General features: G+C 40.5%; 1 protein-coding gene across 1 annotated transcript in view; it reads left to right on the plus strand.

The window, feature by feature from the left end:
- Positions 1-23,292, plus strand: part of CFAP61 (cilia and flagella associated protein 61) — a 4,145,169-nt gene that overhangs the window by 847,257 nt on the left and 3,274,620 nt on the right. The window contains exon 7 of the mRNA XM_044057082.1: positions 508-640. Coding sequence (XP_043913017.1) covers positions 508-640 — 133 coding nt within the window. The remainder of the gene's footprint in view (positions 1-507; positions 641-23,292) is intronic.

Genomic DNA, 23,292 nt, shown 5'->3' on the forward strand with positions numbered 1-23,292 from the left:
CCTGAAGGACACTGCTGGTCACTTGCTGATGAGGCACCTGCAAATTACATTGTATGAGTTCTGTCTTCCAGTCAATATGCTATTCATCTTACCATGTATGGGTTAATTTTTAAAGCATTTATCTTCTGTATGATACCAGCATGGGGAATGGTGTTGAAGGCCTCTGTCAAATCAAGATACACCCTGTGTACTGTGTGGCCAACATCTAAAGACTCTCTTTCCCTTTTGAAGAAATTTACCAGATTCATTAGGCAGGATCTACCCTTAACAAAGCCAAGTTGTTTAGGGTAAAGTCTAATATTCTTGATGTCTTACTTTATGAGGCCAGTTATAATAGTTTCCTTGTTTTTTGTGCTAAATAGCAGCACATCATTGAAATAGTAAATGCATTACAGAAAGACGATAATTGCAAATAAGTAATATCTTGAACAAAACGTGCAACTACATAATGAATAATTTCAGCTCATCAAGTTGCTCTTAAATGAAATGTGCTGTTTTGTTCCTTAGGGTACGAGACCATGATGATCTTATTCCTATTTTTACTCGACAAGATGAAACTCTGATAAATACATATGGAGAGTATTTTCTCGCAGAACTGATTGATGCCCAAGATGAAGAGAACCATGCTGTGGTTTGTGAGGTCTGTTTTTTTTTCCATTTGGGTTGTACTAACAGATAAATATAGATAGCTGTTGCAAACAATAAGAAATACTTCTTTAAATAAAAGCCATCTGAACTAAAAGCATTTTCAATTATTAAATGTAAATCTGTTCTTTATGATGGTAATATCCACCTGTATTTAAATTTTATAGTGGGCAATTACATATCAGTTTATATGATTAAAATTCTGGCATTCACAGAAATTATATGATTTGATGACAGATAAGAAAAGTTTGGTATATCTTGTATGATCATTTTCTTGTCTCTTTTGTGCACCATCCTCTTCCTTCTCCTTTTTCTCATTCTACAATTGCATTGTGTATAAGTCAAGTATTCCTGAAATATCCTTGTATTTTGATTCTATATCTCCAATACCTTGTCTTTTAAGAAAAAAATAATTTCTCACATTTCCTACATTTTACACTGTGTCCCCTCCCTGCCTTATGTGCCTCCTTTTCTGAAACACTCCGCCTCTTGGAATTTGTGGATTATTTCGGGCACCTGAATGCGTTTGCCATGTCTCTTCCCCTTTTATTGATGGAATATTTGTTTGTTTTTTTATACCCATCTTTGCATGTCTTCTGACATTTTCTTCCTCTTATGAAAAGTTTCCACCCTGCATTGTTTTGTTGAAAGGCAGTCTCCAGGCATACACACTGTATTCTGAAATGGTCTCATCAGTTATCTCATTCTATATAAAGGAATAATAACAGTTTTCTGCTAGTGATTTTTTTTATGCATCTTAATATTCCCCATTCTTTCATACTGCTGCCTCATATATTCTGCCACCGTTATACACACTGGCATAAATGCCCCAGATCTTTTTCTGTTTTTGTATTTTCTCACGCTTAATGGTACATACATCCTCTGCATTTTCCTGAACGTATTATTTGGCATTTTTTTGCACAAATAAAATAATACTTCTTAAGAATTTAGCAAGAAAAAAATCTCACTTCCTTAAACAAGACATATTTGTATTGAAACGCATTGAGATTTGAATAAGTGTTGCATACCAAATGCATTTTTTTCTCATTAATATTTTGCCAATAACAGGGATTAGGAATATAATCAGGTTCAGTTATTCAGAATGTACATTTTACAGGATGGCAGTGTCACATACATTATGTCTTTGTTTCACAAGTCCCAGTTCATCAGTGGATTGTTTAGTCAAATTGTGCAAACATCCTCCAAGGCTGTACAACTTCTATTGATGTAATTTTAAGTAAAGAGATGTAAGGGCAAAGTCCCCTACATGCAGGGGTGTAGCTAGGATTTTCAAATTTGTACTCACAGCTCTCAAACTGCTACCCCCCTTCCCCAGCCAAGCTACGGCCATTCTCGTAATTCATGGTTCACTCTTTTAGTGTTGATGAAGAGGCATTCACTGTAATGCCTCTTCAGTAATATAATATAGATTCACTCAAACTCAGTTCCTTGAATTGAAAATGAACCTGAAAGTCAGTTCTTTGAAAAATGCAGCATGGTAGTTGGGGTAGAGGATTCATGCTTTTGTTTTCTGTAACTAAGCTACAGCTTTTGAGCTTGAGTAAATTACTAACCACCTGCTACCCCTAACTAGGGTGTTTCATTCATACACACACCCCTACCTACCTCTTAGTGCAAGAAATATGGACAAAGTCTAAAATAAACAGGGACAGATATTAAATAATGCTCTCGTGAACTTAGAAAGTTGCTAGAATAACAGGATTTGTGCTAGTATGAGAAAGTTGCTAAAATAACAGGATTTTTGCTAGTATGAATTTTTCTAAAGGACATGGTCTGAAACTCAAATGTCTGTCATTATTTAGCAACTTCAGCCTTCAATGATTTTCTAGAAAATCACATAATTTATGAGGAACAGGCAAAAAATCTGGGGCAAAAATCTGGTCATTCTGTAAAATTTGGACAGTTGAGAGGTATGCTACCTACCTACCTCTCTCACACACACACACACACACACACACACACACACACACACACACACACACACACACACACACACACACACATAAATACCTCTCAACCTCTTAGAGCAACAAACCCATAAATAAAACTGAGGCAAAGGCCCAAAAATATGGACATTTTTTTTAAATATTGCTCTTACAAACATAGAAAGATAATAGAATAGTAGTAGGTATTGCATTAGTACGAATTTTCTGAAAGGTATGAAATCTGAAACTCAAATGTCTGCCATTATTTTCTAACTTCAGTCTTTAATGATTTGTCACTAATTTGCCAGAAAACCGCAATTTTATGAAAAACGGACCAAAAATGTGATGCAAAAATATAAAATTGCCAGACAGTACAGCTGGGAACCTGTCAAAGAAGGGACACCATTTTAATATGAGCACTGTTAACTTGAGCAGCTGACAAAATTAGAGAATCTACATGCATTTCTGAAATAAAAGTAATGTATAACTGTGATCCTTACAGTTATTTGTAATTGTAAACCCTCCATGTTTTCTTCCAAAATTGCTATTTTGCGGGGGGATTGTTAGGGGGAGATGCACCTTCCTGACTGTATTAAATTATATTCCTTGTACAATACGGTATAGTTGTTAGAGAGCTTTTTAAATTTATTGTTTTGAACATTTTTCCAGTAAACAATATGCATGCACCAATAATGACAAAACAGCCCAATTCAGAACATTTCCATCATAAAAGTCTACTCAAACTTCTACAGTCCATCAGTATCAATAAATATGCACAATCTCTGAACTAGTAAAAGCCATCTACATAATTCCACATTAAAGAAATCTGTAACTAATGAAGAGGCTGCTGCTAGCAAACAACTTTATATTTCATGGTTTCAGCTACAAATAAAGTGCCTGTTGCCCTTGAGGAATAAATTGCCTATGTTGCATTAAAAAATGATATGCTAGTAATATTGCAATAGGGAATGGATGGCAAACTGATAACAGGTTCATAGTTACTACTAGATATCTTTGCCAAAAAGGACTACAGCATCCACCCCCCTTTACAACACAGTACAGTATCAGCAATGCATCTACCTACTGTGGGAGAAGAACCCACAGCCTTCTGCATCAAAAGCAAGTACACTACCTGTTGTGCTATTAACAGTACAAGCAGACTCAGCATAAGCAGCACTAAACTTTAGTTCCCCTGCAGCTCTCAGCTCCTTGTAAAATGTACTCAACACTCAGCTGTATCTCTGAACTTTGCAGCACAAGAAATCTGGAAAAAGACATTTATTGGTGGGAGGGACAAAAGCCCAAAAACCAGAGACACATTTTAAACATTGCTTGCATAATTTTGGAAAGTTGCTAGAATAAAATGCTGTGTTACCACCATGCATGTCTTGAACCCAGAACCTTATGCACTACAGTCAGTGGAACATACCACTATGCTAAATCAGCAGTTTGAAAAATAGGAAGACTGAAACTTAATTGTTATCATTTAGATAGCTCTCAACCTCTTAGCACAAAAAATCTGGACAAACAAAGCCAATAATGAGGGAATACAAATTCAGTTCTCACTTCACACCTTAGCACAAAAAACCTGGACAAACACCAAAAACAATAATGGGGGAAATACAACTTCAACTCTCACTTCTCACCATAGTTCTCAACTCTTAGAAAAACAAATCTGAACAAAGTTCAGAAATGGTGGTGGTTAAGGACGTTAGGCTCTTCTTACCCTGAAGCAAAGGAGGGTTTGAGCCTGAACACCTATAGCCAGCAGGTGTGTTATGTGGGTGGGGGGGGCATTTATACACACACACACACACACACACACACACACACACACACACACACACACACACACACACACACACACACACACACACGCCTTTGTGATCACCACTCCACAATGATAATACACACACAATTGCCTTTGCGATCACCACTCCACAATGATAACACACACAATTGCCTTTGCGATCACCACTCCACAATGATAATACACACACAATTGCCTTTGCGATCACCACTCTACAATGATAATACACACACAATTGCCTTTACGATCACCACTCCACAATGATAATACACACACAATTGCCTTTGTGATCACCACTCCACAATGATAATACACACACAATTGCCTTTGCGATCACCACTCCACAATGATAATGCACACACAATTGCCTTTGCGATCACCACTCCACAATGATAATACACACACAATTGCCTTTGCGATCACCACTCCACAATGATAATATACACAATTGCCTTTGCGATCACCACTCCACAATGATAATACACACACACACACACACACACACACACACACACACACACACACACACACTTTCCTTCGCGATCACCACACCACAATGATAATCCATTCCCACACACTTACCTGATTGCCTTTGCGATCACCTCACCACAGTGATAATCCATTCCGATTGCCTTGCCCTTCATATAATACATCAAACTAATATCTCTGACTCACAGCCAGCTGGTTCATGTTATGCACATTTCCCACAATGATAATCCATTCCGTTCATCACACGATTGCCTTTCACATAATCCAAAACATTCAAACTAACATTTCCCGCTCGCAGGCAGTTGGTTTAAGCTATGCACATTTCCCGCTCGCAGGCAGTTGGTTTAAGCTATGCACATTTCCCACTTGATGCCAGCCAGCCGGACATGACGTGATGATGTGAAGCTCAATTCTGACTGGCTGGTTTGTAGCCATGAAATGTAACTTAAAGGAGCCAATGCTGTTTTGAAAAATATGTAATTTTTTTAATTAAAAAAGCTAGCCCCCCCTTCTAAAGATGTTGTACTGAAATCAGTACAGTGCATATGCCTTCCGACGTCCCTGCCTACATGTAATGTTGGATGTTAAGTTGTCTATCTCGCTTTCATTCTTGCTGGTTGGGATCGGAGCCAATCCTCAGCTCTGACTCGACCATCTTCAATAGCTCAAGAGCTGTTTACTGGCTTGAGGCTACCCCTTATCCCATAATGCCTAGCAATAGCTACCCAGATCTCGTTTGCCGCTTCAGTTGCAAGGTGTCATTTTTCTGGCTCAGGCTCGTATAAAGTTTTTTATATAACTTTCTTCACTAGAATTCAGCCCTTCTAGTATTTTATTGTTAACAATAGTCTTGTTTTGTGATAGTCAGTTGTTTAGCTCATAGTATCCCTCCTGTTTTCTTGTAGAACTCATTTAACTTAGAGAGTTCTCCCCCACCCCTCCCCTCCTACCTCTTCTTGTCAGGTTAGCCATTTAAGTTAGAGGCTTTCCCTTCTACCTTTCTCTTATAGGCTAGCCATTTAAGTTGGAGGCTTTCCTATTCTCTTAAAAAAAAAAAAAAAAAAAAAAACCTTTAGCTATAGTCTTTATTGTTGTGTGTTTTTTTGTAGACTGTATTTTGCTTCTGGTTGTTATTGTTATAATTGTTATTGTTATAATTGTTTTTCCTTACTGTCAAGGATGTCAAAGGAATCCAAGGTTTTGTTCAAGAAGTGTGACTCATGCTGTCAGAAAATGTCTCTGACAGATGGGCACACTTCTTGCGTCTATTGTTTAGGCGCTGTGCACCTGCAGGACTCTTTTTCTATCTGCCATGCCTTTAATCCAAGAGTCCTGCAGGAGCGTAAGAATAAACTTTTATTTTTAGGGGCCTTTTAAAACCCCAGGATTCACCGGCCAAGAGCTCACAGCCTGTGAAATCCCCTAAACCCACTAAGCCGTCGGGTCCGAGTTCAGAGCTGTCTTCAGTTCAGGGTTTACCTTCCACATAAGTTCCAGTTGGCACTGACAAGACATTCTCCCGTCGGCTCCATCAGAGGCTTTGGAGCCGTCGCAGAGCCACAAGAGGATAAGGTCCCTCTCACTTGAATCGGTGCATTCGGCTCCATGGTCTCCTTTACTCCAGAGCGAGCGCAGTCACCGATCCTCTCACTCCTCTCGGTCCTCTAGGCTTTTGGACCACGATGTGGAGAGAGTGGTCAGTAGGTTGCTGAAGTCGCAGGCACTGGCCAAGTTGTTGTCCAGCACTCCTCAACAGGTATCGTCTCTGTCCACTTCTCTTGATGTTCGTCCTCCGACTCCAATGCGTTTGGAGCCGGAGTTCGTTGGGGTTCAAGTAGTGGAACCATCGGCTCCGATAACACTATCTCCTTTGGTTCTGACATCGACTCCGATTCCCTCTGTGGTGCTGTCCATTGAGGGATCTGGGCATTGGGGTTCCCTCATCGGCTCTGAGGGGGCGAGTGGCATCGGACCCTTGTCTGACCCCGTTCTCCCTCTCTGAGCTTTGGCACAGGTGAGCTCGGCTCCTACATTGGCCTTGGAGCCATCTCCCTTGGTGCGGAGAAAGATTCCTATTTCTTCAGAGTCAGAGCTTTCTCTGCATCGTGGCAGGGATGCCTTCGATGTCATGCGGAGTGTGCTGGCCACTGAGTCAGCTCCACTATCAGCCCCACCGGCTCCATCCCCTGTAGTGCCTGTGCCAACCTCTGCTCCTCCTCCAGGCACCAAGCGTAGGGAACTGATGCTCCAGGGCATTGGGTGTTTCCTCATCTTCTGAGGCCTCCCCTGATCTCTCAGAGCCCTCTCAGAAGAAGTGCAAGAGGAAGCATATTGACTCCCCTGAGTCTGTCACTTCTGATGCAGACTTAGATGAATCGGAAGGGTCCCCAAGATCCCTCTCTGAGGATGTCTCATTTTTGTACATCCTGGAGATGCTCAAGCAGAGGGGGAACTGGAATCCCCTAGCCCCTTCTGAGGAAGAGTCTGTATTTCTGGATGCCTTCAGTTCCTGACCTTCCACCTCCTGGGTGTCTCCGCCTTTCGATCCACTTATGACTGTGGTGGCTCGAAAGGCTTGGTCAGCTCCGGATACAGTGGAACCAACTCCAAGGAGACCTGGTAAATTTATTACAGCACCCCAGGATAAACAGTTCCTTATGAAAGGTGTCCCTGTTGATGCTATGGTGGTAGCAGCAGCCACAAAAAAAGAGTTAGCGGAGACCGCTTCGTCTGTCCACCCCCCTAACAAGGAGTCTAGGATGATGGACAGATATGGGAAGCAAATGTTTGCTTCAGCAACCTTCATTATGAGGTCACTGAACTACTTATGTCATTTTACTCGCCTTCAAAGGGATCTCTTTAAAGAGCTCAGAGATACCGTCCAAGATCCAACAGCTGAGGGAGCACAAGCTAAGGTGGCTTCCCAGCTAACGACACTTAATTCTGTTGTTAACTCCTCCATGAGGCTCATTTCCTATGCAGCCGATGGGGCGAATAGAGCCGCTGGTACTGGGGTGGCCCCTAGGAGGCATGCCTGGATGCGGCTGTGTAATTTTGCAGAACCCTTTTGAGCGTCCTTCACCAACACTCCCTTTGATGGTTCCTTTCTTTTTTGGACCACAGGTGAAAGACACTTTGACTAGGTGTGAGCAAGAAGACAAGACTCTCTCTGCCGTGGGAGTCCATTTTTCTACTCCCTCTAGACCCTACCCCAAAGGTCAGAAGAGTGGTAAGATGTGGTTCCGTAAATCTCAGGTAGCCTTGCCTGACACACGTAGTGATTTTTCCTCCAGAGGCAGAGGGGGAAACAATAATAATAGATGCCGCCCTCGTGGCAGAGGGGGTCTGCAGAACCAGGGCAACAGAGAATCCTTCTCTGATAATCCCTTTCAGCATCCTTGAAGGGTTGACCGGCTGCTCATCTCTGGAGGCAGTCGGGGGAAGACTTTCAATGTACCCAAAAGCCTGGCGAAGTTTAACACAAGACAGAAGGGTACGGTCCGTTATATTTGGAGGTTACAAAATCCCCTTCCTTCAACCCCCCTTCCAGTCAAGGAAGACCCTCCCAGATGTTCCACCCAATCTGAGGGAGCAAGCAGTAATAGAAGTTTCAAAACTGCTAGAAAAAAGAGCCATCCAGGAAGTCCCGGTAGACCAGCACAGATCCGGAACTTACTCAAGGTTCTTTTTAGTACCAAAAAAAACAGGGGACTGGAGACCGATTCTGGATCTCAGCAGACTAAACAGGTCTGTAGAAAAAAATGAAGTTTTGGATGGTCACACTACAGTCCATTCTACCCTTTCTGGGTCAGGACAATTGGATGTGCTCTATAGATCTTCAGGATGCGTACTACCATATAAAGATGGACAGGCGCTCCAGAAGATATCTTCGCTTCCGGCTGGGGGCCAGTCATTATCAGTTCAGAGCTCTGCCCTTTGGTCTCACCACAGCCCCCAGGGTGTTCACCATTAATGTATGGCAGTGGTCATGGCTCACCTGAGGCATCAAGGATTCCAGGTGTTTCTGTATCTAGACGACTGGCTCCTTACTGCTACCACCAGGCATCAACTCATACAAGCACGGGACTACACAATCTCAATCTGCTCACAGCTCGGCATCACAATAAATTTAAAAAAAATCTGCCTTGTTGCCCTGTCAATCTATCACATATAGGAGCAGACTTAGACACAAGGGATATGTTTGCAAGGCTACCACCAGAAAGGGTGTCCGCAATTTGTCAACAGGTACAGGTTCTGATGCAGAGCAAAAGGATCCAAGTCTGGTACGTCCTTCAAACTCTGGGCTCCATTAATCCCACTGGTGTGCTTTCATATGAGGATTCTTCAGTGGCTTCTGTTCACGCAGTGGTCTTTCCAAGAGCTACCCATGACACACGAGATCATGATCACGGACGCATGCAAAAGGCATCTTTCTTGGTGGATGGTCTCCCCACTAGTTACTCAGGGAAGACCTTTCATACAACCCCCTCTGGTAGCCACAGTGACGACAGATGCCTCCCTGATAGGGTGGGGGGGGCATTATCTGGGCAGGACAGTCCAAGGCACATGGCAACCTCACGAGTACCATCTGCATATAAATGTCCTGGAAATGAGAGCCGTGCTCCTGGCGTTGCAAGCCCTTCAAGGCTCTCTTCCTCCTGGGACCATTGTTATCCAAACGGACAACATGTCAGTGGTGTGGTACATCAACAAGCAGGGCGGAACCAGGTCCTACCCCCTATGTCGAGAAGCACTCAGGCTTTGGCAGTGGGCGATTTCCTCCCATCATTTTCTGATTGAGATGCACATCCCTGGGAGATCCAGTGTCATAGCAGACAGGCTCAGCAGAGCTATTCTAATGCCTCATGAGCGGTCTCTGAATCAGGATATGGCGAATCTTGTTTTTCGCAAATGGGGACAGCCTTACTGCGATCTCTTTGCCACCCCCTTCAATAGCAAATGCAGCAACTACTTCTCCCTTCTCCTGCTTCCAGGTCACACACCCAGAGATGCTCTAGTCCATGATTGGCCCCAGGGACTTCTTTATGCCTTTCCTCCATTCCCTCTGATACCCAAACTTATACAGAAAGCAATATTGTTGGGTTGCAAAATGATCCTCATTGCTCCCTACTGGCCTCGACAGATATGGTTTTCGTTCCTGCACCATTACCTTCTTGATCAACCCTGGACTCTGGACCCAATTCCAGACCTCCTGGTTCATCAATCAGGTGGGTTGCATCAATCCCTAAAAACCCTCCAGCTCACAGCTTGGTTGCTCCACTTCCAACCTTAGCCAGGCTTCCCAGCATTTCCCCAGCAGTCCGACACATTATCGTGTCCTTTCACAAGTCTACAATGAGGAAAACTTATGCTAGCAAATGGAAACGTTTTTCTTGTTGGGCAGAGACTGGGAATGTGGATCCCTTCTCAGCCCCAGTCCACGAAATCTTGGAATTCCTAGCTCTGCTGTTTCATTCTGGGTCCACTGCTTCTACGATCAGGGTACAAATGGCGGCCATTTCTAACTTTCATGTTGGTTTTTCGAACTCTAACATTATGTCTCACAAGCTATGCAAAGCTTTCTTGAGAGGGGCGACTCTTCTTAGGCCTCCAGTGAGAGATCCCCCTCCCCCTTGGGACCTTAATTTAGTCCTAACCTCCTTAATTCTGCTCTATCAAGTTCCTGTCTTGGAAGACGCTCTTTCTGGTAGCGTCTCTGAACTTACTTGGTTTTTCATAAGGACAGGGTTGCTCTGAGGACTAATCCCTCCTTTCTCCCTAAAGTTTGCTCAGAAAGTAACTTAAACCAATCTGTAGATCTTCCTGTTTTTTTCCCTAATCATACCAACAAGACAGAATACAAACTACACCAATTGGATGTTCATAGGCAATTGCACGTTTACCTGCACAGAACTAAAGAAGTAAGGAAATCGGACCAACTATTCCTCTCTTACACCTTGGGCAAACAAGGTCTCCCAGTTTCCAAGGTAACCTTGTCCATATGGTTGTCACACACTATTATTTTCATTTATCAGTTAAGGAATAAAGAGTTACCTATTAAACCGAAAGGCCATTCTACTAGGGCCTTGGCCACCTCTGTAGCCTTCCAGTCTAGGTTGCCCATGGATTCTATCTGTGCAGCGGCCACGTGGGCAAGCCCTCATACCTTTATTTCTCATTACAAGTTGGATATGGTCTCAAGGAGCAGAGCTGACTTTGGTTCCACTGTTCTGAAGAGTCTGTTCCACTGAGCCACCCAGGATATTAGGTGCTAGGGACGCTGTCCCAACCAGCAAGAATGAAGGCGAGATAGACAACTTAACATTAAGAAGTTATGTACCTACCATAATGTTCCATGTTAGTTGTCTTCATCTCGCCTCCCTTCTTGCGTCCCACCCTCCATCCCCCTGTCCTAGTGGACTGAGAGGAGTTTTCTGTTCTGTTTCACTGGCTGTGTGTTCTCTTGTCTCCTTTTTTGACCTAAGAGAATATGGCAGGTATAGTCAACTGGTTCTTGACTGAATTATTATGTTGTTATGTCTGGTTTAGCTATTCCAAACAAGATCTGGGTAGCTATCTCTAGGCATTATGGGATAAGGGGTAGCCTCGAGCCAGTAAACAGCTCTCGAGCTATTGAAGATGGCCGAGTCGGAGCCGAGAATTGGCTCCAATCCCAACCAGCAAGAAGGAAGGCGAGATGAAAACAACTAACATGGAACGTTATGGTAGGTACATAACTTCTTATTTCCTAGAACTCCCCTTCACTCATATCTGGTTATTTATATTTGTCTGTTGCCCTGTGTCTATTAAACAGTTCATCAATGAATTGGTAATGACTAAATTGTGGCAAAACCATTTCACATTAAAGGAAAATAAGAATTCTAGTAGTTCAGATGTGCTCCTTGCATCATATCTGCTTTTGTAAGATTTTGTCTGGATTTATTATTGTATGGATTCTGAAATCAGAAGCGATAGGTCCAGCAAGGCATATAACTTTGGTACTTTGCTGGCTATGACATGTCAGATATTAGTTCATATAACTGAACTTGAGTTTTTAGAACTGACCCACAAGCAACACCAAAACTAACTTCCTTTTTAGGTTTCCTTTTGCCATTAAGAGCCATTGTGAAGAATTCTGTACTGCCTTCCTGTTGGTTACTTTTTGCTATTTACATTTGCATGCAAGCACATCACAGTATATTAACTCTTAGTATGAACAGCTTTTAGATACTGGATTGTACTAAGTACAATAAATACATGGAGGCAAACTGCTTCAGTAAACTGCTTTAGATAGTACGACATTTCTGTTACATTTGACTTTTGGTTCTACAAACACGCAACACATATGCTGTCAGCTCTCTATAGCAAATTCGCAAAGTCTGTTTATGTATAGTTACATTTATACCAGAAGTTCTGGTATTTTTCTCAAAGTCTGATGTAATACAGTTCTTTTTTTGTATAACAGTTTTCCTTTGTTCCCTTGTCCTTGGTTCTTTGTAGTTTGATGATCCATGGAAACTCAGTCTTGCATTATCTGAAACATGGTGTTCCAGCACTATCTGAAACTTGATGTTACATTTCTTTACTTCATGGATGTCCTTGCAGCTGCCATCTACGTAGTTATTACAGACTTTGTTTTTCAATAACATACTCCTTCACATGGATGCCAAAATCTTAACTATGCTATGCCAGCACATTTACTACTTCTTATTTTTTAGCATTTTATTGTATTTCTAAATTGACCCTTTATATTTCATATTATTCTTGCAGCTTTTATTCAGGCTAATAATCATGCTAGCAGTAGTTTGAAAATACAGTATATACTATATAGAACAGAGTATTCTTTCACATTGCATTACATGGCAGTATTAGAAACTGTGTTACAACTCCATTTCTTCTTGCATGTTTCCATGGCACTTTACGCTACTGTTTGTGCTAGCTTGTTTAGCATTTGTATTACAACGTGAAACTTGATGCCAGTAGATTTTCAGCTCTTCAAAGTAGCATGGCTTCTGTTTGTTTAAAACAGCTTCCAGTAGCCATGGAGATGGCTTTAGCATGACATTCTGTCTGTCTGTCTCTCTCTTTTTCTTTTTTCTTTTGGAATTCCCAGCATTGTAGTCTGAAGTTATACTTCATATCAGAGCTACATGGGTCAGGTTATTCTTAAGGTAGACTGTTTCCTCCTACTTGTGAGGTTGTCACGAATAGCCCTCTCTTTAGAATGCATTCTTTTAAGAAGTAAATTGTCCTGAAATTATTCTGTCAAAATGGTCTCACTTTTACATTGCACATTGTAGTAATAGTCTTAGGTGATATGATTTGCTTCACCTGAAAAGTGAGTCTTCTGTTTCCTCATGAATTAAAATGTGTACTGGCTAGAGTTGAACTTTTCTTTAAATATAATCCAGACTACCTGTGAGTTCTGTTTCTTATACTCCAAATGTATTGTAAACTTTAATTTCCATAGTCCAGAGTGTGTTCTAAGAAGTTGTCCAAGGAAGATTATTCTCTGAGAATGAAGGTCCAGGAGAGATGAGCAAACCAGGGATGGTTATGAGCTTTTTTTAAAGAAATAAGTAATATTTTAATGATTTTGAGGGTCTTGACTCTTCTTACCTGGCTGCTGAGAAGATTATTCACTGTTCATACATTATGTTTTCAGGTAAAATTTATAAAAATAAATTTTTCTGCTTCCTTAAATTCTCAAAATATGGACTTAAAATAAGTGTAACATTTCCTTTAGCTTATTGAAAACAGACAAGTCATTGTAAGCACTTAGTCCAGTGTCACAGGGGCTTAGGTTATACAGTCTGTGCCTTCTCCGAGTCTCAAGGGAGGTACAAATTTACAAAATCTGTAAGTAGTATAGAAGTAATACAGTTCAGTTTGTTGCATCAGTTAATAAAACTGGCACACCTTCTGGGGGTGATGGCTCTGTTTTTTTTTCAGTACATATTAGGCTGATTGTAAGTGGATGTACTATTTTTGAATTTTTAATTCAAATTATAATGCCTTTCTCTTTCTCAGAGTGGAGTAGAAATAAATGAAAAATTTGTTTACAGTGTATACTGCCACAAGTGACTCAGGAGAGTCTGCAAATTCAGCCCAAGCCCAGTTAGAGGGGCAGTGGGACAATACCTTTTTTCACCGTTTGCAGTTTCCCAGCAGCCCTTACTTCCAGCAACTGCAGCAGACCTTCCAAGTATTTCTACAGTTTAGGCAAATTAGCTTAACTTGTGGTCATGACAGATAATGGCATATCTCTTTTTCTACATTCCTATCTTTCTCTTTTGGAAGGAATGATGAGACATTCATTTGGAGTAGAGAAACAATATCTACCCATTGATTTTCTTCACTTGGATCTCATCTTAAACATGTCTGTAAAGCAATACATAAGGACTCTGCAGTGGAAGCATCATACTGCAAGGCAGCAGACAGCTCTAAATACTTAAAAAGATCATCTGGCTGCAAAGTTGGATTCTTCTGTCCATATGGAGTAATAGTAACAAAATCCACTATACCCTAAAAGTATATCATAGGAATGAAAGATAACATCACCGCATTTTAGAGATATAAAAAAAAAAAGAGTCCAACTGTTCAAAGAACAAATAGACGGTTTAATATAAAACAAAAAAAGCAAAGCTTTCGATTCCTCATATCACGTCTCAATCAACTGTGCCGTATAAAAATCTGTATGCCCGTATATAACAATATGTCTCTTTTCATTTAATACTTCTTATGTTTGCTTACTGATCTTATCCAAGAGTTTTATCATAAAACTCCAAGAAAAATCACATTAAAAAGAAAATAACTCCAGTGATTTCTCCTGGGCTGGTATAGCAGCACTCTCTGATGATCTAAAGAGATTAAAAAACTGTCCATCCTATGCGAATCTCCTAGCAAATGTGACTGCTTATGCCAGTGAGTTTCACTCTCATCTAGACCTCTTCATTGAGGCATCTATCCACATCCACCATAAATACAATACCAAATTTAGAAACAAGACCCTGTGGTACAAACTACATTACCTACAAACTTTACAATAAATGGAAAAACTGCTCGGCCAAAGAAATAACATTAATTAATTAATTAATTAAACTCCATGCTAGATATGCCCTCAGAAAGGTAAGCAAGGAACATAGGCATACCAACTTCACCTGCAAAGGTAAGTATGAATTAAACATTGTCACTTCATCTAAAGATGATCACAAAGCCTTTTAACTATGTTGTGAATCTTAGGAGCAATACTCTGCACAAAACTGATCTTCAGTCATGCCACCTACTCTGACCCAGAAGACACGGCAAGTTTATTAGGGAATAAATGTATTTCAGTTTTTCTCTCTCTTCGACCCTGCCTATTTCTCCCTTCATTTCATTCAGTCTGAACCACTGCCTACTATTATCCAAGAACAAGTCTTATAAGCCTTGTCCAAAACTAAAAATACTAGCTTCATAGATCCAGGCAGCATGTCACGCTGCCTCAATGTTAGTATAAACCACTATCTTACTGATTCAGTCTTAAGTCTATTTAGTGTTAGTCTTTCCACTGGATATATACCTGAGGTCTAGAGGACAGTTATTGTGCTAATCCACTAAAAAGGAGGCCCTACCACCAATCAATGAAATGACAGGCCAATGTGCCTCACCAGCATAATTTATAAAATATTAGGACATATTGTCATGGAGCCTGAAAACAATGATAGTGGCAGATTATAAGCACCCAATCCTAAGAAGTTTGGCTTTTTGAAAGGTGAATCCTGCACACTAAATCTGGTGAATTTCTTTCAGAATGTCACTGAAGTAATACAAGATGGCAGGTTGGTGCATACTGTCTACCTACATTTAGCCAAGGCCTTTGACAGTATGCCATACATTGGCATTATTGAGAAACTGATTAAATGTTGTGCCTAACATAAGTGAGTAGAAAACTGTCTCTTAGACAGGACCCACACAGTTCTGTTGGTGACACCAATAGTATCCCACAGAGTTCTGTTTCAGGGTCAATCCTGTTTGGCATATACCCTGCTGATCTCCATTCCAACATTGAAGGTCTTTGGCTAAGTTTGCTGATGACTGCCAACTCAGAGCTGTCACCAGCTCACTAGATAACATCCCTATTCTCCAAAAGGGCATAATGTACACACACACTCCAGATCTCAGCACCCTTATCTTAAACTCACTACAAAGCCATGCATTATTGCTGTTTTTGGGAAGCAAAAATAGCATTTCCCCACCTACCAGATAATTGATATCCTGCTTCAAAACTGATACTGCCTTAAAAGATGTTTTGTCACCACATATCAACTATGAAATCCTTCTAACTAGTGCAGTTAATAACTAAAGGCATATCCTACAGGCCCATGGAAGTTATTACCTCCTATCTACTCCTACCTTTTCAGACCCATAATAAAACATAATGCCCTCTTTGTTGTACATCTATCCAGGCACATTCCCCAGCTGAAAGAAACGCAATGCTTCTTCACCAAGAAAATCTTAAGTATGGGCTGTGTAAGCTATAGTGAACATCTGAAAGCCCTATCAATATTCTCTTTCACCTGCAGACCTCTATGTAGTATCCTCTGCATAGTGTACAAGGCTGAAAGCAGCTTTATACTACTTGTCCTTTTCCATATTCATAAAGCAAGTAGCACCACCAATAGCCATTCTAGAGAATTAAATCTCAATTCCAACATCAACTGAACCTATTCATGAGACAGATAACTCTCTCTTACCTAAGGAATATCCTCCTACTGCATATCAAGCAAAGTAGCTTGCTGCATAAGTATCTTTAAATTCATTCAGAATGAATGGATGGGGATCTATAAATTTACCCCTGGTCTAGCTTCTCATATCCTTATTGGTAGATGGAGTGAATAGCAGGAATTGCAGTGGCTTGGCTCCCAGTGGTCTACTTGACTTGTAAGTTAGTATATAGCTATGGAACTATGGACTGGTCCTAAATGCAAAAGAAAAAATGCCAAACAGCTTTAAAACTCTTATCCTTTTGCCATCAAAGAATGCAACACAGATGTTTGCTAACTGGCCCTAAGAATTTTATTTTGAGCTCCAAGAAGAAAAAAAAAATAGAAGTAAAATGACTCTTTTATACAAACTGCAGTAAAACAAGAGCAAAAGACTTGACTCTTAGGAGTGTTTTATCGATGGAGTAATTAACTTGGACTGACTGTTTCCCAAAGGGCATTATAATGCATCTTATGGCATTGAGTTTTAGGACATTGCTTTGGCACCAGTCAAATGTCTGTGTTAAACCCTCTTGCAAGATGTTGATGTCTTAGAGGGAATCTGTACTAGCTCACAATTTACAGTCATCTGTGAAACTAGTGAACAAGAAGCCTTGAATGTTAGACTTGACTTCCAAGAAGCTGATGCGAAATAGGAGTGGGCCCAACATGGAACCCTGGGGTACTCTGCTGGTGATCGGTCTCTTGGTGGAGGTGGTCTCACTGATCTTGACTTCTTGGGTCCTCTCTGTATGCCAGCTTGCAGTCCAGTGAGCCATGTAGAGATTTATGCCTAACTCAGAGCTTGCCAACAATGCCTGAATGGGGTATTGTATTGAATACCTTGGCTAGGTCTAGATATACAGTATACACTGTTTCACCTTTGTCCATTGCCTTGATAACCTTCTCAAAGACATCTACCAGGTTAAGCAGGCATAACCTTCCCTTAACAAAGCTAAATTAGGATGGATCCAGTGTCTGTAGGTTGCCAATACCCTTGTTTATCATTTCATTGATAATTCATTCTATGCCTTTGCATATTAGATTAGTTAGACTGATGGGTCTGCAGTTTCCTGGGTTGGTTGATGGTCTGTCTTTGTGGTGGGGAATGACTGTTATGGTCCTCCATTTACTTGGAATGTAGCCTGTTTTAAGACTGTAGCTGAACAGTGCCACAAGTGGTCCTAATAGGTCATATTTTAGACTGTTCAGGAGGCAAGCAGGAATGTTTTTGGGACCCATGGGGGTGGTGTTCATGATTTTAGTGAGTACTGCCAGCACCTGGTCCCTTCTAATAAATGGGTTTAGCATGGTGTAGGTGATTTCACCTGGTGGAGTTGGGGGTGATGGGGAATGAAATTTGAGATGAATTTATAATCCCGTATATTTACTATGTCACCCTGATCAGTGAAGGTAGTACAATTCTCCACAAGTTCAGCCCATTGCTATGTGTTACCTGTAAGGTTCCAAACATAGCTGAAAAAGGCTGTGCAAATGTTCTTAGCCTGTGAGGCTATCCTTACCTTGTAGTTGGCCTTATTGAACTTAATTAGACATCTTTGTTTCTTGTTCAGTTTTATAAGAGAGCGCTCATCTGTAAGGAAGTTGCTCTTCCTGATTTTGGCCATGAGGTTTCTTTTTTATTATGTACCCTGTCTAGGTGATGATTCCACCACTGGAGCTTGTTTATAGCATTTCTTTTGAGTTTACTTCTGGTAGATATGGCAGCCTCTATGCAGCTTTTCACATGTTTGTATAGGGACTCTGTGAATAATTCTGCTTAGGTAGCTGTGGTCTCAGGGTTGGGTGGGCCTTGAATTTTGACAAATGTTCACTTAATAGGATGTAGTTTGCCTTAGAATAATTCCTAATGGTTACTGGTTTAGTTGAGTGGCCTGAGTTGATTTTTACTTCAAAGGAGACAGCTTTGTGATCTGACTTCACTAGTGAGAATGTGACTTTGGGGGTGTAACAATATCCCGTGTTGCTAAGTACCAGATCCAGTATGCTTGATCCTCTGGTTGGAACATGCACTATCTGTTCAAAGCTGTTTGTGTTAATAAATTCCAACAACCATTGCATCTGTGAGGCAGTTTAACTTCCCCCGTCTTTAGAGGGGTAGGTAAAATCACCCATGAATAGGGTGTTTGGCTGGATGGTGAGCATCTCTAGTAGATTTAGATAAGAGTCGTGAGACTCAAGGGGTATTGATGGTGACCTGCATCTAGCCATGATATGGTGAGGAAGCTTATCTATGGTAACTTGTACATGGATGAACTCCATGGTATCATCCTGTATAACCAATCTGGAGGTATGTTTGTTGCTAATCTAGAGTTTCTTGCTAATCTAGATTGAGATACCTCCACCTTTGACTCCAGTCTGTGTTGTTGTTGGCCTAAATGTGAGGAAGGCTATGTAACCTTGCACTGCCAGAGCACTTTTCTATAGCTTTAAAACAAGTCTGAGTTATGGCACAGATGTCTACATTCTCCAGATTGAGGAGGGCTTGAAGAGTGTGGAGTTGTTTTTTGTTTAGGCTTTTAGCATTGAGCAGTAACACCTTAAGGTTGCTAAAGGATACCTTTTCACTATGTTGGTAGTTTAGTCTTTTTGGCATTGCAAAAAAGCCTGTAAGGTGGAGGAGGAAGATAAAGATTTAGCCAATATCCAAAAGCCTGGGGGGGGGGGGGGGTAGATGTAGCCCAGCAAGGAAATGTGGTCTGTTGGCCATGTCCTCCTATGTTGACAGATATTGGATCCCCCTGGAGTGACAGTAGAAACTAAGCCAATTATTCAAATCAGTTATTTTATGTTCAAACTACGGCATCATCTTAGTGATGGTAGAATGCTGCTCAGTGCAACGCTTGCACCTATCTGTGACATATATTTTGAGATATCCATTATGTCTGTTTTCCATTGGTTTGGTCTACAGGGAATTTGGTCAACATCTGTTTAATTGACAACATTTGGTTGATCATATTGATAGCTGACAGGTGTGAGAGATTGATAATCCCTTGTTAGGGGAATATTTACTTTCTCTGGGGATTGTGCTTTCTTGGAATTAATATATATATATATAATTAGCTGAAGGTGTGGGAGGCACTGGTCGACTTTCCCCCTGCAAAAAACAATGTTTTAAAGTTGCATGTGATGGGATTCTTCCTCACCACATGCTTAGTAGGGCATCAACATTTCCATTTTTGACATAGAGTGGTTTACCTTGAGGAGGTTGACATTCATGTTAGTCACCCAACTGAAAGTAAATCCTTTTTGTATAGTCTAGTAAGGTACATGTCAGGTCATTTACACCCACATGGACTACGATAGCATCATATTGGTACCTAAGGTGCAGTGACTTGAGTATGTGCATGATATTGCAGATCTTGGCTCCAGATAGGCAGCTGACCATTAATTCTCCTTGTATAACCTGATCAGTGGGACATATGTATATCACACAATGAAGTATATGCTTGCCTTATGGGCTTTGCTCTTGGGGGACTATTAAGTTTAGACTTCTGTGAGATGTTTGTTGTTGCCTTTGCTGTGGGTTTTACTGATTGCCAAAGATCAATGTTACCGTTAGGTGGTAGTGGAGATATTTGAGATTTCAGAAGGTTTCTTTTAAGTGCCTCAGCATAAGATAATGTGTGTGTGGTGAGCAGTATGTGTGAGGGTTGTAGTGTTAATATTCATGGCGACCTTGTTTACATGCAAGATTTTTGCCTCCATGGAAGATGTGTATTTACATCTCTCGCATACAGTCTTATTTTCTTTAATGATTTACTGATTGTTTGAGTCAGAACATGAGACATTTGCTACATTGTCTTATGATACCCAGATCTACCAAGCTAACCAGAGAGACATTTGGAAATTGCATATTCATGCTGCCTGGTCCTGTAATAGAGTGGGTTGTTTAGGATTAAGAATTGTGTTTTAACAGGGGTCTCCTAGGGCAGTTTCTGGGGTTAATCTCTGGCTAAGTTTTCTGATTACTGCAAATTCAGAGCTATCATCAATAAACCAGAGACCACCCATACCCTCCAAAACAGCCTAACCTACACAAGCCACTGGTGTCAAGACCACTGTCTTAAGCTCACTTCAAATAAATGCAGACTTGTTTCCTTTCTAAAGTGGGAACACCCCTACATCTACATCATAAATTATACCCTTTTTAATATAGGTACTAAGATCATAAGAGGCCTGGGTGCATTCATGGACAACTAATTCTCTTTTGACCACCATGTATCAGCTATCTTTAGGAAATTCTTCTAATGCAGTTAATAATTAAAGGCATATCGTCCAACTCCACAGAAGTTATTGTCGCTTATCAAACCTATAGTAGAATATATTTCCTCATGGCATGTATCTATACAGGTATAGTGCCCAACTAGGAAAAAATACAATTCATCCCCACCAACAAAACCTTCAGTATGAGCTCCCAAAGCTATACAAAAAGCCGTTTCACTTTTTACTCTTCATCTTGTCAGACTTCTACATGATTACTTTTGCCTGACGCACAGTACTGCAAATGATTCTTCCCTGATTTACTTTTTTATATTTGCTAAAGAGATAGAGCTATGAATACCTTTTTTAGGTATCTAAACCTACATCATAATAGCAACAGAATATCTTTACAGGACAAATACCTCTCCCAAACGAACATCTACCTTTGGAATAAACACTCTCTATATATCAAGCAAAGCAGCACCATAACTCTCATTAAATTCAACCATTATGAGTGAGTATCTATAAATTTACCCCCCATTCTAGCTTCTTACGCACTTATGGATAAATGGAGTGTCTATGAGAATTGCATTGGCTAGGCTAATATGGTCTACTGAACTCATAGTCTAGCATGCACCTGTGAACCTGTAAGCTGGTTCTAAATGCAACACAAACAGCTAATCTACCGTAACCAAGAACTTTCTTCTAAAAGTAAAAAAAAAAAAAAAAAAAAAGAATCAAAGTCGTCACAAAGAAGTTTTAGTTGGAAGGTTACAGATTAAACCTTATTTTCTGCTTACCTTAAATAAAATGCTACTTCATATCCCACAATTTATCTTGAAACACAAACATTTGCAAAGTGGTCTCTGCCAAGAACTTTATTTTAAAACTCCAAAGAAAAAATAAAAGTAAAACAACACACATGTTTGCAAGCAGGTCCTAAAGTCTGCTAACTTGTCCTAACCAAGAACTTTATTTTAAAATTCTGAGAAAACTAATTAAAACTAGAACAACAAAGTTGTAAAATAAAACACTACAGTAAAACATATGATAGGATGCAGATAATCAAAACACAGGAAATTACCTTGACAAAGAAACCAGTCACCAGTGGAGTCCTCCAGGCTTCTATGTTGAGACCTCTCCTGTTTGGCATATACTTTTCTGAAGTAAAAAACAATACCAAGGGGCTCTGTCTGACTATGTTTGCAGATGACTGCAAGCTAGGAGCAGTCAATGAATCCCGAAATGACATAGCAATAATAAATAACTAGAGCTAAAAGCATGCAATGAAATTAAATGCTAGAAAATGCATTACTGTATCCTTTGGGAAGTCATCTACCCCAGGGAACTACCACAGTGACAATACACCCCCTAAGAGTTGACCCAGTTGTTCAGGATGTGGAAACTAGTAGACAGAGACCTTGATGACCTAACATTTGACCAGCATGTGTCTGTTGTTGTAAAAAAGCTCTTCTATGTTGCACAGCTCATAAAGAAAAGGATTGTGTCTAAATCTAGGGATGTCATTGCCCCCTTTACTCAGCCCTCATTAGGCCAATCATTGAATAAAATTCCTCCTTTGGCACATATCTGTCACTCACATGCAATAATTAGAATGCTCAGAGAGATACCTTACTGAAAGGATACAAGGCATAAATAATATGTCTTACATGGACTGACTCAAAGCCCTGTCACTATACTTAGTATCCTACAGATTACTATGAGGTAGCCTTTGGCAACCAAGGCATCCTGCAACCCATTACTGATTGATTTAATGCACAACACCAAGACAAATAGTATACAGAATACTCAGTCTAAGGCTCTAAACCTCTTCTGCAACATCAAAATAATGGTTTAAAGGAAAAGGTATAGCTCACAGAAGATACCATGCTGTGGAACACACAGTATTAAAGGTTGAAAAAAAAATCCATATAAACACAGTTCATCCCTTCCATATTCAAGGGCAACTTAGATCTATAGAAGGGAAACAGAAAATTCACCCTATGACTGCCTTTTGTGTTACTATTGGAGAGTGCAGCTCATAAATGCTTTATCCCATACATGGGTCCCCTCAAATTATTGGGTCTATATTAGTTCACCGAAATTCATTTTCAGCAAACTCCAATTCACTGACCCATATTCAGCTAAATTCACTTCTGCAATTTACTGAATATTCCAAGGGCAATGAAATACTTGCCCTGTGGCACAACAGATCACATCTAACTAAATCGAACCCACCCAAGTGGGGAGCTGTGCCCCCACACCCCCCTAACTATATATACTAACTCTGAGATTGCACTACAGTGGGGGAAAAGGGCTAAGTTGTGTAGTTGGCCAACTACTACTTTGCCCTAGTAATATTAGTGAATCGCAGAAGTGAATTTCACTGAATATGGGTCGATGAATTGGAGTTTGCTGAAAATGAATTTCGGCA

This window comes from Protopterus annectens, chromosome 1.part2, assembly GCF_019279795.1.
Source record: "Protopterus annectens isolate FY-2018-M chromosome 1.part2, PAN1.0, whole genome shotgun sequence".
NCBI lineage: Eukaryota > Metazoa > Chordata > Ceratodontiformes > Protopteridae > Protopterus > Protopterus annectens.